Raw genomic sequence first — 16,387 nt, forward strand, 5'->3', positions numbered from 1 at the left:
TGCAATTCAGTCCCCTCTTTTTTTAGCCAATCCTTTTGTTATGCTGCCTTTCCCTTGAGCATCTGAATATACTGGTTGATTTTCTCGAGCAGGAGTGTGTTCTCTTTACGCACGTCATTCAGTTGAGCAGTCTTCCGCCCGAGTTCCTTCTGAAGCAGATTCATATGTCTGTTATTCTCAATTTCGGTATTCTTAATTTCTTGTATAATTCCTTTTTTTTTCTTCTCCTGATATTTTTTTTCCAAATCGTTAAAGTCGAAAATTAAATCCTGCTTTTTTAATTTATTCTTCAGGGAATTCTTCTTATCTTTCATATTTTTAGAGAGCTTATTATTTCCCTGTTCTAATTCTGCATTTTCCCTTTTTAGGGCTGTATAAACCTTTGTTAGTTCCTCCTTCCTGCGCATGAGCGTTTCCATTTTGTGCATAATGTCGCGATACTGCTCTCTGCTGATGATGGCACAATTGCTGGTCAAATTTAAACGGTACTTTTTTTTATCATACAGATAGTCTATATTTCTTAGCTTCGAAATTTTTACAAGGATGTAGAACTTGACTTGGGAGATATTTTTCTTCTTGTCTTCCTCAAGAATCTTCATTTCTTCATTTAACATCTGGATCTCCTTCTCGATGTTTTTTTTTCTTGTCAGCAATTTTCTCTGCTCGTTTTTTTTATATTCTATATTTCTCTTTATGTTGTTTATTCCGTTCAAAATGGACATGTTTTCTTTCTTTATCTTGTCGATTTGGTCCGCTTTGTTCAATGCATTTTTTTCCAGAGGCGCCGACTGATCCGAGTGATTTGTGTGATCCGGATGATCCACCTTATCATTCTGCTGTGTTTTTCCCACCTCAGCACATTCGCTCGCGGGATATTCACTACCGTCTTCTTCCTCGCCTGGCGCCCCCCCCTTGGCGTACCCTCCTTCACTCTCGTCGGATGCCTCGTCTTCGTTTTTCCGCAGCCCCTTGATGAGAGTCCTGTAGCAGAGGCTGTCTTCTCCGATCATTTCTTTCAGCCTTTGGAGGTTCTTATCTTTTTGTTCCTGTGTTAAGCGGTGAAAAAAGGGAGTGTATACACATGGGCAGACAGACATGCATACAGAAAGAGACACACACATAGAACCTGTGTAATGTTTTAACACTCGAGGGCGAACTAATCACTGTGCCTTATGGAGGGAAAGCTCCCCGACCGGTCACACATCGGGATGGTGCCACTCACATTGTAACAATCCAAGTCATACAGCAACATCTGCATCTCCTCCATATATTTGTTCATGTCATTATCCACGCTGCTTAACTCCTTTGTGAACATCTTCCTTTGCTTCCTTAATTTTACTTCCTTCTTTCGCAGCTCCATTAATATGTTATTTTTCTCATCGATGGAGACAATCTTGAGAGAAATAAATTTTATTATCCGAATGGCTTCTATCTTTTTCATGTGCAGCAACTTTACCTCTTGAGCAAATTTTTTTCCGATTTCTTCTAGCTGTCTTTCGATCTGCTCCTTGTTGTAATGTTTGTTTTTCCTTTCAAAGTGGATGCAGTCACAATTGATATTTTTTACTAGCGGCACCATTGTTCCTTTTGGCTCCTTGGGGATGAACTGGCCAAGCAGCTCCAGTACGGAACATGGCGCCTTCTCCGTCCCGCGCGGGGTGGCCACTTGCTTCGAATGGGAAGTGACCATCTCGGGGGAGGTAACCATATCGGGGGAAGCGGCCATCTCGGGGATGAGGACTCCCATCTGAGCAGAAGCGGGGCCTGCATCCCCCTCCTGGGGCTCGACTCCTTCCCCTTTCATCGCTCTCCCGCATGGCGCCTTCTCCTTCTGCAGGGCCTCCCTCAGAAAAAGTACTTCATCGTGCATCTGCGACATTCGCTGGGATGTCAGAAAAGAGAAAGGGGGCAGTGTGTGGGGGGGAGGTCAAACGTGATAATGCAAAAAATGGAAGCAGCGCAAGGAAAAAAAAAAAGACACCGACACGAATGGCAACACTCCCAACAGTGGAAACACTCATCACACATTGCTCCCATCCCACTGTACCTTCTCCATCTGTGACATCACGGCACGAAAGTCCTCATTGAACATCTCCTTGATGAAGTTAATCTGGTGCAGCAGCTTCCTCTTGTCATCTTCGTACTCCCGAATTATCTCGCTGAGCGGGGAGAGGGAAAAAAAGCAGAAAGTACCTATCTGGGGAGAGGGTACCATTAGAAGAGGAAAAATACTGCACATATTGTGCTGTGGGGGACGAGCGCCTTCTCCTTCCTTTGTAACACTGAAGGGGACAGGAGAGAGAAGTCGGTGAAGGATTCCTCTCCCGTGTGCCACCTGGCCCCTATGTTGCCTCGCCCCTGTGCTGCCTCCACGGGCAGTTGTGACAATCCCTACGTTATGCTGGATATCCGGCGGGGGGGCCGCGGCGGCGCTGCAGACTTCTCCATTTGGTCAAGCTCAGCAAGGACATTTTCGTACATTTTAATAATCTTCTTCTTGTGACATATTTCTTCAATTTTGTCTTCATTGTTGAGAACCTTTAGCTTCTGATTTTTCTGTCTTGTGTCGTTAAATCGATGGAGGGAGTGATTGACCTGTTCCATAAGCTGTACTTCATTTTTCATTTTCCTCTTCCGAAATTTTTTTTTCTTCTTCTTCTTCACAAATTCGTTCATCCGCTGATTTTTCAGGTACATTTTTATGGACGTCATGGTTAGTGGCTCTTTTCCATCCAGTGCGAGGGAAGTTAGCGACTCTCTGGAAAATTCCAATCGCTCATACGTCCGGATAAGATAACGAATTCTTTCATCATACTCCTGTTGATTATACTTAAACACTCGTTTGTATTCCTTCATTTTGTCCCTGATATTTTTGTAGATCTTTTTGGACATGTCCACATCGATGAGAAATTTTTTTTTTTTAAAAAATTTCATATACTTCTTTCTGAGTTTTTCAATTTTCATGTTCATATTTTTTTTGTGTAAAAGTGCCCTCTTTACATTTTCTTCATTCTCCTTTGCTTCTTTCGTTTCGCGTAAACTGTAGAGGATGTCTTCATCTTTGATCACCTCATTGGTGTTAAAGATGCTGATCATGTTACGTTGGTCGTAATTTAAAATGAGGTTTATTTTTTTTTTCTGTTCTTCAATTTTGTCCTTCTCCTCCGCTTTGTTGTTATTTTGGATGAAGTTCCATATGTCCATGATGTCGTTACGTTCGGAGCGTCCTCTATCATCTGCAGGGTTGTCTGTGGCTGTCCCCTCATTTGGGACTCCCCCTTTGGTGTCGCCGGATAATTCTCCTTCCACTCGTTGCTCATTTTGGAGAAGCTGCATCAGGAAGGTTACATCAAATTGGATATCTTCCAACGTGAAAGGAATAATATTTTTTTTTTTTTTTTTCCTTTTCACAAATTGTTCTACAATATAGTCGTGAATTTCTTCGATCAAAAATTGGTGTAGCGACTCCATCGTTAAGTGTGGCATTTTCGAGCAGGTGGATTTTCCCTCCATTTGTGTACCTCTTCCGAGGCGTTGTAGCCACCGGTGCGGACTCACATGGTATCTCTTTAACACATTAAACAGGTGCACGAAGAAAAAGTAAACGTCCAGTTTTATGTAATTATTTCCCAGACTAACAAAAATGTACTGTCTTTTCTTTTCCCCTTGGTGTACGTAAATGTCGCGGACCTTCTCATACAGTGGGATTTTAACACGATAATATAGAAAGAAATATTTCGTTGAGAAGACAAAAATGTTGTTATGGTTTGTTAAGCAGAAGAGTAGGTGATTCGCTTCATTCACCGTCATGCTTACTATGGACACCCTTTCAGGGAAGTTCTTGCGGGCAATTTTGTACACCACGGTTGGGCGCAAAATGGTTTTTCTCCACCCGCTCTCCGTTCGATATTTACCACTCTCCGTCTTGTATTTGGCACTGCTCCTCCCATTGAGGCGTAAAAAGAAGATGCAATTATTTTTTATCCCCTCAGTCGTCAGCACAAATCCATTGTCATTCATTTTGGCTATACAAGAAATATTTATCTTGAGACTCTTCCCATTGTTTAATTTATTTTTCTTATTTCTCTTTTCTTCCTCCGCGTTTTCTTTTTCTTCTTCCTTCCTTTTGTCTCTCTCGAGATTTATGCTCAAACAGGTGGGATATCTTCTTCGTCTTCTTCCCAGCTTGTTCATGACGGACTCACTAAACAGTGTCTCTATATATTTCTGTAGGTTCTTCCTTTTGTTATTAAAGATGGATAATTGTATAGAGGGGTTTCTTTCCTCGCCATTTTTCTTATTCTCTTCTTCCTCCTCTGTGCTTCTAGTGAGGCTCATTTTATCTCTGTAGAAATTCATTTTGTCGTACTCCTCCTCTGATATGTCGCTGGCCGAGCTGTCAAGGGGGGACTTCCCCTCGCTCTCGCTGCATTCGGTGTGGCCGCATTCCGTGTGGCAGCCGGTTCTGTCCATTACCGCGCTGCTGCATGCGCCACTCGCTCCGCTTCTGCCCCCCGTGGGGTCGTACAGACGGGACTCCTCCGCGAGGTTGAACTGTATATCGAGGATTTCATACTCGACGCGCAGGTCGTACGAGTTTTCCGGGATCGCCCTGTGTGGCGGCGACTGGGGGGTTGACTGGGGCGATGACTGTGGACATTGCCCTGGTATGTCTGGCGACTGCTCTGACATACGTGCCGCCGATTCATCCGATCTGTGTGGCGACTCATCCGATATTCGTGCCCCCAACCGCTCTGCGGAAACCCGGAATATCAGGTTGCGCGCCCCCAGGACGTAAAACGAGCGGGTGGAAGGCAAGTAGAAGGAGCCCCTCAGCTGCTCCGCTTCGGAAATCTTCAAATATCCCAGTGGCTTAAATGAATTCTCCTGTCTGTACAGGAAAAAGACGTACTCTTCCTCCTTCGCTATGACACATATGTATTGGCAATCTTCGCTTTTCTCAATGTGCACGATCGAATTATTGCTCGTCTTTACACAGCTCACAACGTCCAGAAAGAGGTGCTTCATCTTCACTATGTAGATAACCCCATTAGTAAATCCAATGCAGAAAAGAAAGAAATCATTTTCTCGGTAGAGATACTTCACACACGTAATGGAGTCTCGAAATTTATGAAGGCAGTAATTCCTTTCCACTCTTTTCTGATCCAGGTGGTAATTAAATACTTTGCCATTGTAGCTGAAGCTGAAGATATGATTTTCCCAGCAGAAGATATTTTTTATTCTGCTATTATGTGTGTAAAAGAAGGTGCTTAAATCATCGTAGTTATTCCTTTTTGAAGAATATATGGCAGAGTTCCTTTTGTCAATCAGGAGGAAGAATTTTTCGTGAGAAATTATTTTGCTTATGTTGACTTGGACAGACACGTCTTTTTCCAGTTTGATGATCAATTGTTTGTGAGCGGGAAGGTTGGCTCCGCTGAATTGGCAAGCCCATCTGGAAAGAGGGGTGTGAAGGTAATACATCATCGATGTGCTCACCAGGTGGCCTTCTAACCCAGTGGACTTCTGACCAGGTTTGCTTCTCACCGCAGAATTTACTTACAATTTGAGAGAATCTCCATCCTTGGTAGTTATGTACCCATCATAGTAATGCACGTAGGAGATATTTCTGTGGAAGTGAATTTCTCCATTTTCATTTTTGATTATCCATTTGTCTACGAGGTCCTGTAATGTGCATGCAGAATAGGCATCTCCCTTGGATTACCTATTTTGACTAGTTAGCAGTGGGGGAGGGGCGCTCCATCGATTTTCACATTGGAACGTTAGGCTCTATGCGGGACGTAGTTGAATGTGCTCCCCCCGGTCATCCCACCTCATAGACGGACTAACCTTTATTAGGAAGAGTCTCCCGTCGGATGTTCCGATGAGGATGTTCCTCTCGCAGAACCCAAAGCAGTTCACTTGCACCGTTGGGTCAATCTCCAGGTTCTTCTCTTTCATTTTAAGGCCTACATAAAGGGGGGTGGTGGAGGAGAAGGAGGAAGCGGGGCATGGAAAGACGTCATTATGCGGAGGGGGAAATCAGTAATTAGTTCAATTCGTCATGAGAGGAAGCGGTTTGAGACGAAGCTGTGTCAGATGAAACCGTGTTCACGTTTGCCTAGCGGCTGGGAGGAATTTCCCCCGCGGTGCACAAAGGCGAACGCCCACCCGTGTAGGTCCGCTCCAAGTTCCATAAAAAGAGCTTCCTCTTCCGCAAAATTAGAAAAAAATCGTAGTACCTAAAAGGGGATAAATAAGAAGAGGAGAGGTGCACATGTTCCACAGAAACCGTGTCAATCCTGTTTCTCCCTTTCGAGGAGGAGCATCTTTGCTCCATTTGATGTGCAGCTATCTTATTCACTTTTACAACGGATTCATTACTGTGCAATGTTGCAATATTCCAGATGCAGATACATATTCAGAATGAAAGCTTTCTTTTCTGAATCCAGAACCTTCAGAACCCGTTTATTCGTTATCAACACGAAATATTTATTCTCCTCCTGAACGTAGACCTTTTCGTAAAAGTCATGGTCATCTAATTTTATTTCTTCTTTCAGGGTTTGTCTTTCTGTGCAATATATCTGTATGCCTGCGTGGTGGAGGGGACAGAATCCGAATTGTACTACCCATGCATGTGTCAGATTAGATTTAACCCCTTAACTGGTGGGGGAAGCTTATCCGAAATTGGAACTATTGCAAAGGTAGTAGTCACGTAGATATGCGGCATTTGTGTGCGTACTGCTGTGCAGCACGTTGGAGGACCGTCGATTGCGACAGTCGAGTGGCTCCGTCGAGTGGCACTCTCCTAATCGATGTCTCCCCTCGCATTACATGAACATCGGGCGGATCCATACAAGACAACTATGAGCGAGTCCCCATGCAGGGACGAGCAAGTGATGACGTAATCATTCTTCGTGAAGAGACTCCTCAACGATTTTATTACAGGGTTGTAAATGTTGATTACATTGTGAAGGAAAAAGACGATGTTATAATTTTTGAGGATAAAAATATCGACGTCTAGGTTAACTCCATAGAGGTGTTTTTCTCTTATCAGGTTGTACCGGATGTGTTCTTCCTTGCACATGTGTGCTTCGCGATTTGCTTCCCTATCGCCTTCCCCATACGCCTCCCTATCCACTCCTTCCTCATATCTGCCCGTTTCGTCTTCTCCGGCATAGCCCTCCCCATGGGCAGAAGTGCCCAAACGGATAGTGTTCAAATTGGGCGTCTCCTCATTTCGGTTAATGGTGTTGAAAATGTTTCTTCTGAATTTACAAAAAACGGTGATTTTCTTGGAGAAAAGTGCAGACGTCTCCATTTTGGGAGCGTATACTCATGGCGTCTGCAATGCGAACTGTGCGCACGGCGTGTAATTTGCACCCAAGGGATGAGACGTAGGCAGAGTAACATCAGAGCTACAGTCGCTTTGCCCAGAAGGTTAATTTTTTCTCCCCTGAAGACCCTAGCACATGCTGTGCATTGTTTACGAGTGGGAAAAGAAAAACTGCTGACGATTCATTTTCTCGCAGTGATGGCGATTCCACGTTGAATTGAGAAGGAGAGTACGCACAAGAAAAACGCGACGTAGAGGTTCCCCGATGTAGAGGTTCCCCGACGTAGAAGTTCCCCCACGTTTATGCACACCTGAACAAGGATTTTTTTTTTTTTGCCCGCAAACACATGGGTCAATTTTGCCATAATTTTTTTCATAATTTTTCCCATGTGGGTTAAGATGGGCTGAAGACCCCTACAAGACATTACACTCTTACCATGTGGACAAGTCTAAGCTGTGGTTTTCCTTCCGGTTCTTCTTGAAACTTCCCGCGCACACATGACTGGTATATGTATGCGCGCGGGGAAGGGAAATCCGTTGGGGCCCCAATACGACTGCACTGTTCGGGGGAGGAGACACATACAAATTGGCATAAAACAATTTGGAATATTAAAGCTAATTATTTTTAAATAGGTTTTATTAAAAAGGAGAAGAAATGGGGAAAATCCAAGAGGAGAGAAAAAAAAAGTGCAGAAGGTGGACGGAAGGAAAGAGAAACGAAAAGGGCAATAATATGGGGAAAAAAAAAAGTCCCTGCTCATGCGGTAAGATAGTCGAACAGGGAAAGTATAAAACAAAAGGTTCCGTTTTAGTGAAGAGAAGCGGTTCCCTGTAACGGTGAAGACGCGGGGGGAAATGCCCACCACATCGTTCTTCACCACACACGGGAGATCAAATGGAGGAATGCGTCTCCTCTCTGAGAGTTGTTCCTGCCTTTTTACAGCTTCGGATTGTCTCGTGCACGCTGTGGTGGGTCTGCTCTGTCCCGCGGGACTATACCGCCGGATTGCCTTGCGTTGCGGGAAAACAGAGCTCCCGCCGCACGCAGACGCCACGCATGGCCGCTGCCTACTTGAGGTTCCACACTTCGATGTCCATGATGTGGAAGTCGCGACCGGCGGAGATGAGCGGTGGGGAGAAGAAGGACTCGGATGAGTGGGTTTTTCCAACCTTCACGTCCTTGTCGATAAACAAAGCGATGTCATTCCCGCCAATGTAAATCCCATCGCGTATAAGCACGAGGGTGTTATTCCTGCCTGACCACTTGTAAAATTTAAAATGGGTGTTAAAGGTACACAGAAAAGCAGAGCTCTTGTCGGAACAGTTAACAAAATTGAGATCTCTCGTGAGGGAAAAGGGACAAAAAAAACCCATCAAATCATAGTCAAAGGTTTTCAAAAGAAGTATCATGGGTTTCCTTTTATTCTTCTCTGTCCTCTCGACAAGCACTTGGAAGCTATACCCATCCTTCTTAGAGCAGTAGCTTAAAAAAGGATCCAGCGATCTGAAATTACTAGGAATCTTCTCCCATATATTTTGCCAGTGTAACGAATTTATCAATCTAGAGTTATCATTCAGTCTGGGTCTATAAAATGTTTTCATTTTAACATTCATGAGGTAGGGAGAGGGACATTTCGTCGAAAATTTCAGCTGCTTTTCTTTACTCTTTAGCTTAAATCGATAAGCAATCTGTGTCAGCTCATTAATCGTTAAGTAAGGATGCATGCAAATGTGATATAGTATATTCTCCACTTCTTCTATATTTGTGCACTTCAATAAATCATTCTCGAAAAATTTTAACAAAGCAAGACAGTAGAGACATAAGGTCTTCTGTCCTTCGAAAAGATAGATGCCATAAATCCTTAGGACAAAATCGAATGGTAGCATACGAGAGAACCCGTCCTGGATACATCTTGCCGTCCATGCTGCTAAGTCAAAATTTAACTTCCTCAGATAATGGTAACATTTAGGAAGGAACTGAATGAAGGAATTTAAAATGTATTTTACGTATTTGACAAAATCTTTTCTTTTATAGATAAAGAAGGGCACTTCCTTGTTCTTGATTGTGTCGATTCCTTTCTTTATTAGACAGTGAATGATGCAGTACACGACGGATGCTTTGAAATAGATTAGCAATATAATGCAGAGGTTTGGAATGATTGGTGCGAATTCGATGTCGTTTCCGAAATTGTTGTTTATGGCCCATAGGAGCTTCTTAATTTCGTGCTTGCCATTATCGTTGAGCAGCGCTGTCAACTCCGTCGCGTCATCTAGATTGTACACATTAGGCGGGGCGGCGGCGGACGCGTTCACACCATTCGGACCGCTGGCACCGCCGTCTCCGTTAGTATTTCTCATCCCATTAGCGCTGCTGACATTTTTCGCGCTGCTACCCCCATTTTCGTAAAACTTGCTGTACAGCTCCTTCTCCAAGTTAGGGTTATCCTTACTGTTGTACTCCACGGCGGCATACCTTTTCTCCATTCTGTTCGTGGCCCTATCCTCGTGGATCTGCTTCTCCCGCGGGGTCTCCTCCTTCCCGCTAGCCGTGGCTTTCATTTCCGTCTTACCCACATTCTTCTCCTTATAAACTGACCCCTTCTTGGGGTCCGCATTCGCCCGATTCTCTGCATCACTCGCCGCGTCGGCATCCTCCCCGGATTCATACTTAAAATTGATTTTCTTCTTCCTCTTCGTTTGATCTGCAACCCTGGCGTCTGTTTTGCGTACTTGGCTTCCTTGGCTTCTTTCGCTTCCTTGGCTTCCATCGATCCCTTCGCTTTCTTCGCCCCTTTCCCCGTTCAGCGGGTGGCTGGCCGGCAGATGGAAATTTTCCAATTCGTCCGCGTCATCCTCGTCCATCACTGTCCCGATTTCTTCCTGTGGTGATCCTCGGCCCATTCCCCTGGGAGGATAATTGACCAGGTTTCCTTTCATGCGAGAGGATGCTGATGGTTCCTTCTTCCCTGATGTTCCTCCTCCCAATTTCGTCCCTCTTTCAAAGGATAAGCAAAATGGAGGACTCGTTTTTGCCACGTTGGAAAAGAACGTCTGCTTGTTGTCTTCCTTCTTTTCTACACCAGCATCGTCCCAATGCTGATGATCCTTCCTTTCGTGTTTGCTAATGATGATTCGATAGTTTTCCTTCCTGGTTCTACCAACCGTTTCGATGCGTCCCGGGGAAGGGCTTTCCTGATGGCGACTCCTCTCCGACAGTCCGCTTCCCCTGATGGAAGTAAACGTGTTATATTGAGTAACCATCCCTGTTTTGTTGGGGCTGGATGAGAAAGCAGCCCCACGATCTCCATTCTTGGTATGCTTCTCCGCTGTGGTTCTCCTGTCCTGATCCTGCGGCTCCTTCCGATCTTCGGACACATTCCCCGTGTGGAAGTTCTGCTTTTTCCTTCCACTTTGGCTACCCTGATATTCTTCGCTCCTGTACCCATTGGCAAATTCGATCACTTCCGCGTCGAAATCTTCTGACTTTTTCTTTTTATAAAAAATTTTTTTCAATTTTCCAAAAAGCGACTTCGTCCCTCGGCCGTTCTTCTTCCCACGGTCGATAACCCGATGGTGGACATATTTTCCGTCCAGATGTAGAGAGTCGGTTCGCTTATTCTCCGTGTCTTCCTCGTTAAAGTCGCTCAGTTTCACGATGGATTCTCCGTCGTCCTGCTCGTCTACGTCGTCCTCCCTTTTCCTTTGCGTCCCATCATCGGATGAGGTACCTTCTGCTTGAAGGGAGGTCCGCGCGGACTCTCCGCTGCGAGTGTTGGGGCTCCATGCGCGCTGGGCCGCTGAGCTGGTTGATTGGAACGTAGCAGTTGGTAGGTCATTCTGTCTACCACGTTGACAGCCATTCTCTTGGCCATCCTGTCCGCTTCTTTTTGGAGATGACGAGCCGCCCACGCGGAGCTGATCCCGTGGCACGTCGCTCTGATTCTTCTTCCTCCCCTCAATGGAAGTGCCATTATCCACGCCCGCTTTTTTCCAGTGCGGAATTAATTTTCTCTTTTCCCTATTGTCCTTGCTCAGGCTTTTTTTTAGCAAAGAAGAAATGTGATCGGACAGCTTCCTTTCATTCTTCTGATTTTTCCTCTTTACACTGAAGGCGTTTTTTAAGAAATTCCTTGTGTCGTTATAACTGGAATGTTTCTTTACACGATAAGTGGAGATGTTTTCTCCACTTCGGCTTCCGTACATCTCAGTACTTGCACTTCCACCATTTGCCAGGGAATCATCGGAGTCGTGAATCCCTGTCTGGTGCAAATTTCCGTCATAATGTGACTTGGCTTTTACATTATGGTAATTTCCTTCCTTTTCTATTTTTTTCTTTCTTGTTGTCCGTAAGTACAATTTCGCTTTGTTCATTTTCTCTGCCTGCTTTTTGCTTATAATGTACTGCTCTGTCATGTAGCACTGGATGTGCAGGTACTTATTCGACTCGTATGGTTCCCTATTCGAGTCATACGGTTCCCTATTCGAGTTGTACGGTTCCTTCTTCGATTCGTACGCCTCCTTATTCGATTCGTACGCCTCCTTATTCGATTCGTACGCCTCCTTATTCGAGTCCTGCCCTTCCATCTTAGTGGAGTGGAAAGAATCCTTCCCCATTCCGCCAATGACTTGGTCACCATCCCCATCGGCACCGCTAACCCCACTGGAGTGATCCCCCCCCTCTACCTTCTCATAGTCAGTTCTTCCTTTGGCGTAGTCCGCTGCCCCGCCTCTGTCATTCTCCGGTCCACCGGTGTCGAAATCCAGCCCGCTATTCGTATCATCTGCTCCATTATGAAAGATAATTATGTCATCCTTGATGAGAATATTTTTCTCGCTTTCGCTACAGTTGGACACTTTAAAACTGGACTCCTTACGGAGTCTTTCTCCATTGGTAGATCCACTTTCGACGTTTTTCCCTCCTTCTTCCTCTATGTTTTGCTTCCCTTCCGTCAATTTGTCGATCATACCAGCAACACAGGTGTGAGCATTCACAGTACCACCTCCCGAGTTGGCAACATCGTCCTTTTTTAAATTATCACTATTCGGATTATACTCTACCTTTCCGGTGTGACCATTTTGTGGAGTCTCGCACCCCTCTAGCTTCTCCACCCTATTCTTGTAAAATCGACTGGACAGGTTTCTAAAAATGAAGTTGTCCGAATAGGGGAGGACCGAATCGGATGCAACCCTCAGATAGTTGTCGATTCTCTTATTCTTTAGCAATTTATTCTTCACATTTTCAATGTAGAAGAATTTTTTTTTTTTTTTTTATTTGTGAACCCAAAATTTGGGGTACTCAACGTTTTGGGTTCTATCCAAAAGTTATGTTCAGGTAGCAGATACTGGTCCTTCTTCTTCTCGTTCTCATTTGGATGGTTAAATAAAAGTTGTAAAATGTTACTCGTCGAATCATTAATATTGAAATTGCCGTAGTCGTCATTGTTTTCAATTTCTATCTCCTCTATTTTGGTCTGCACACACATAATGTCTTCCTGCAGCCCCAGGATTCCCCCGCAGAATGTTGGGCAGTCGTTAAACAGAATGGACGGGATCTTATCTCCGAAGGTGTTATAAATGGTCGTTTCGTAGAAGTGCGGGAAGTTTATAACGAAGTAGTTGACGTCGTTGGAACGGACCCAGATCAGATGTTTCAGCGAATCGGACACGCCTCTGCGGAGGAAGAAAAAAAGGGGGAAGGTAATCACATGGAGTGGAAATATACGTATGTAATAGTGCAAGGATACGTATATCATATTGGAAGGATACGTATGTCATAGTGGAAATATACGTATGCCATAGTGGAAGGCTAAACTGTAGGGATAATGGCGACATATTCGCGCCTCTCTCACAACACGGGCTAGCTGCTAGCCCATCGCTCTCCACGACGGTGGCACTCATTTCATACCTCCTCAGCAGGTGTTTCACCTCCTTGTCCATCAAATTCGAGTCCGCGTTCAAGACCAGACTGAGCGATCTGTCATTCCAGTGGCTGTGCTCGTCCTTCTAATGGGGGAAGAAGAGGCGAAATGTTGGGGAAAAAATGAAAAATATGCGGTAGAGGGGGGGTAAAGATATGTGAACGTCTCGCCAGGGCAGTTTCTGCCGAGTGAAACCCTCTTCTGATTGGGCAGCCTTGGTTATTGGGACTCTGTGTGGGGAGCACTTTTTTGTCGATGGAGGTATTCCTCTCCGGCTGGCATAGCTCCTGCTCGCAACTCACATCCGTGTTAGGATTCCTCCATTTTTCGTAGACCTCCAAGTTCAAATAGACGTTGTTGTAAATGTGATTTTTGTTTATCAGATGGGTGTATCTATTTTTCTGCGATTGAAATATCTCGTCTGTTTTCGTTGCCCTATATATTTTTTTCATTTTATGTAATTTATTTTCTACATTTTTTTATCGATACGTATGGTTCTGGCGCGGGGAGGGGCGTGAACAGGCGTACACATAGTTATGTGAAGGAGGGGGGGGACAGGCGTGGGTCCGCCGTCGCGAAGTAGGGAGGCATCAAATGGGATGCATCCAACAGTGCGCCGCCACCCCAGGGGATAGGCGGAAACAAAGAAAGGGGGTCCAAAGGAAGGCGGTCCAAAGAACAGGGAGTCAAGAAAAGTTACTTGGAATGCTTTTAAAATGGAGAATGGGCTGTGCGTGCACACAGACATGGCGACGAGTCATACACTCGTGTACCTCCACCTGCTCGCCCGTACGAGAATGTACATGCATAGGCGCAGGGACATATCCGCACATTTGTGGAAAGGGGGGGAAACTTGCATATATGTGTAAATAGAACTACAATAAAGAAAGGAAAAAAAGAGGAAGAAAAAAATTTATAATTTCATAAACATTTAAACTGAGATAAGACAATATGGGGGAAGGGAGGGGAAGAACTTTTAATCATAAATAAAGGGGGGAGGCGCACACTCTCACATGCGAGAAGTGTGTTCCTATAGGGATAAGTGAATATAAACAGACGCACATCAGAAGGCACATATGAGAAGGCAGTTATGAACAGGCACATAAAAACCGCCACATAGAAACAGCCACATAGGAACACGCTCATGTGTACACGCGCATGTTTGTCCTGTGTATGGACGTGTTTTAAAAATTAAGTGGACGCACGAAAGTGGACTTATGCGGGGAATGCTTTTATACGCATGGGGAGGTACATTTGACCCCCAGGGCGGATGAGGAGGTAAGGAAGCAGTAGAAAAAGGTAACGCAAATGTGCGTGTAACGAAAGGTAACATAAAGGAAAAAAAAAGTGTAACGAGAAAGATAACATACGGGTAAGGAAAATATGACGAAACGGGAAAATAAAAAAAAGGTAAATGCAAAAAGTTGAAATAAAAAAAGAAAAAAAAAACACAAAAAATCCTAAAAAATGAACAAAAAAAAAAAAAAGAAATGAATGAAAAAAATGAAGCGAAAAGGGATTGGGGGGAAACGTAAAAAAAAAAAAAAACGAAAAGGAACCGCAGTAAAAGGCGAAGAAAGCGAAATTTAAAAATTAAAGCTGGAATGAAATTTAAATTAAAATAAAAAGAAATTAAATTAAAATAAATTGAAATTAAGTTGAAATTAAGCTGAAATTAAATAAAATGGAAAAACCAAAAGGAACTGCTTCGCTTTTCTCTTAATAGACAAATACAGGCAAAATGGCTACTCCGCTTGTTTAAAGTATTTAAAGAATGAAAAAAAACCAAATTTAGTAAAATAGTTGGTTCATAAATTAGGGGATTCATAAGTTGATATAATGAGAACATGATGAATCGATAAAAGGATAAATCGATAAAATGATAAATTGATAAATCGCTAAATTGCTAAATCGATAAAATGATAAATTACTGAATTTAGGCCCTTTCTTCTTCAGGAAAAAATTGCACATTTTGTTGCATAAGATGAGGGGGGGAATGGACGGACGTGTGTACGGTGTGTAAATCGCAGGCGCGAGGGGGACGCACCATCAGACGCACAGACGAACGGATGAAGTTAACAGTGCGTCATGGCGTGGCTGTGTACAGTTGCACCTACAGTTTAGCCAGTGTGTACTGGGAAGTGACTGGAAATTCAGGTCACAATTTGAACAAAACGAAAAAAAGGGGGAGGACACACGAGGGGGGCGTTCGAAATAGCGGGCTGGCATGGAAACATAAAAAAGAAGCCCCACGGGGAGGAAGCGTAGAAATGGTAGGGGGAAGACGAAGGGTAAGAGGCTTATGAAAGGCATGAACGGGATGAACAGAACGGGCGACTGGGGCAGGAACGCGCAGAGTGTGTCGCTCAAGGGGTGCTAAAGGTAGGCTTCAAGGGGAAGGCAAAAGCGGGCCTTTAAGTGCGCGAAAACCTTCATCTTGCACCGCAGAACGAAGAAAGTTGAAAGAGCAGTGGGCGGTTACAAACGAAGGTGGACAAACAAGCACGAGGGCGAAAAATGGTTGCAGATGTCACAATTACAGCCATCGAACGCAGCGGGATGAGCGATACAGGCCATGAAAGATGGACCTACATAGATAAACACAGATTCTACATGCACACATGGGTACATGCTACCGCGAATACGCAAAAGGATGTGGTGAGTCGGGAGCCCCTATTATCTCCGAAACTCCTCCCATCGGGATACACTCAACAGATACATGCAAGGGATACACCCAAATGAACGTTTCATAAATGGCCACTCGACGGAGGCGTCAGGCTCGCAAGCAGATGCACGAGGATTCACTTACATAATTATTCACCCATAAATGGGCATCTCATACACGCTGACTTTTGAAGTTGACTTTTCGCGCTGACCTTTCGGGTTCGCCTCTGTACACATATATGCGGCTAAGTGAAATGCAGGACTATAAATTTTGCTGCATGGCGAGTTAGAAATGGAATTATAAGTTTTCCCTTTTCCTTTTGGAAATCCGCACAAGGGAGATAAACCAAAAAAGAAAGGGAGGCAAAGAAGGAAGAGAAGGCAAGGAAAGCACAGCGAGGGTAAAGAGGTTGAAGAAGGGCAGGCGTGCTTCCCAAATGGAAGATGCAAGAAATGTACAGAGGGGGAT

At 44.4% G+C, this 16,387-nt stretch overlaps 2 protein-coding genes across 2 annotated transcripts; both read right to left on the reverse strand.

The window, feature by feature from the left end:
• Positions 1-38: 38 nt before the first annotated feature.
• C922_00102 (hypothetical protein) lies at positions 39-7,321 on the reverse strand (the record flags this gene model as incomplete). Its single annotated transcript, XM_008815719.1, has 9 exons — positions 39-1,046; positions 1,223-1,882; positions 2,048-2,159; positions 2,396-5,455; positions 5,564-5,685; positions 5,851-5,969; positions 6,172-6,242; positions 6,385-6,592; positions 6,835-7,321. 9 exons carry the CDS (start codon positions 7,319-7,321, stop codon positions 39-41), a joined length of 5,847 nt encoding a protein of 1,948 aa, XP_008813941.1.
• A 1,083-nt stretch (positions 7,322-8,404) lies between these two features.
• Positions 8,405-13,706, reverse strand: C922_00103 (hypothetical protein; the record flags this gene model as incomplete). The annotated part of the gene is made up of 4 exons (XM_008815720.1): positions 8,405-12,476; positions 12,617-13,006; positions 13,242-13,339; positions 13,500-13,706. The coding sequence occupies 4 exons, from the start codon at positions 13,704-13,706 to the stop codon at positions 8,405-8,407; spliced, it is 4,767 nt and encodes a 1,588-aa protein (XP_008813942.1).
• Between the last annotated feature and the right edge of the window lie 2,681 nt (positions 13,707-16,387).

The sequence above is a fragment of the Plasmodium inui genome (assembly GCF_000524495.1).
Source record: "Plasmodium inui San Antonio 1 unplaced genomic scaffold supercont1.1, whole genome shotgun sequence".
Classification (NCBI taxonomy): Eukaryota; Apicomplexa; class Aconoidasida; order Haemosporida; family Plasmodiidae; genus Plasmodium; species Plasmodium inui.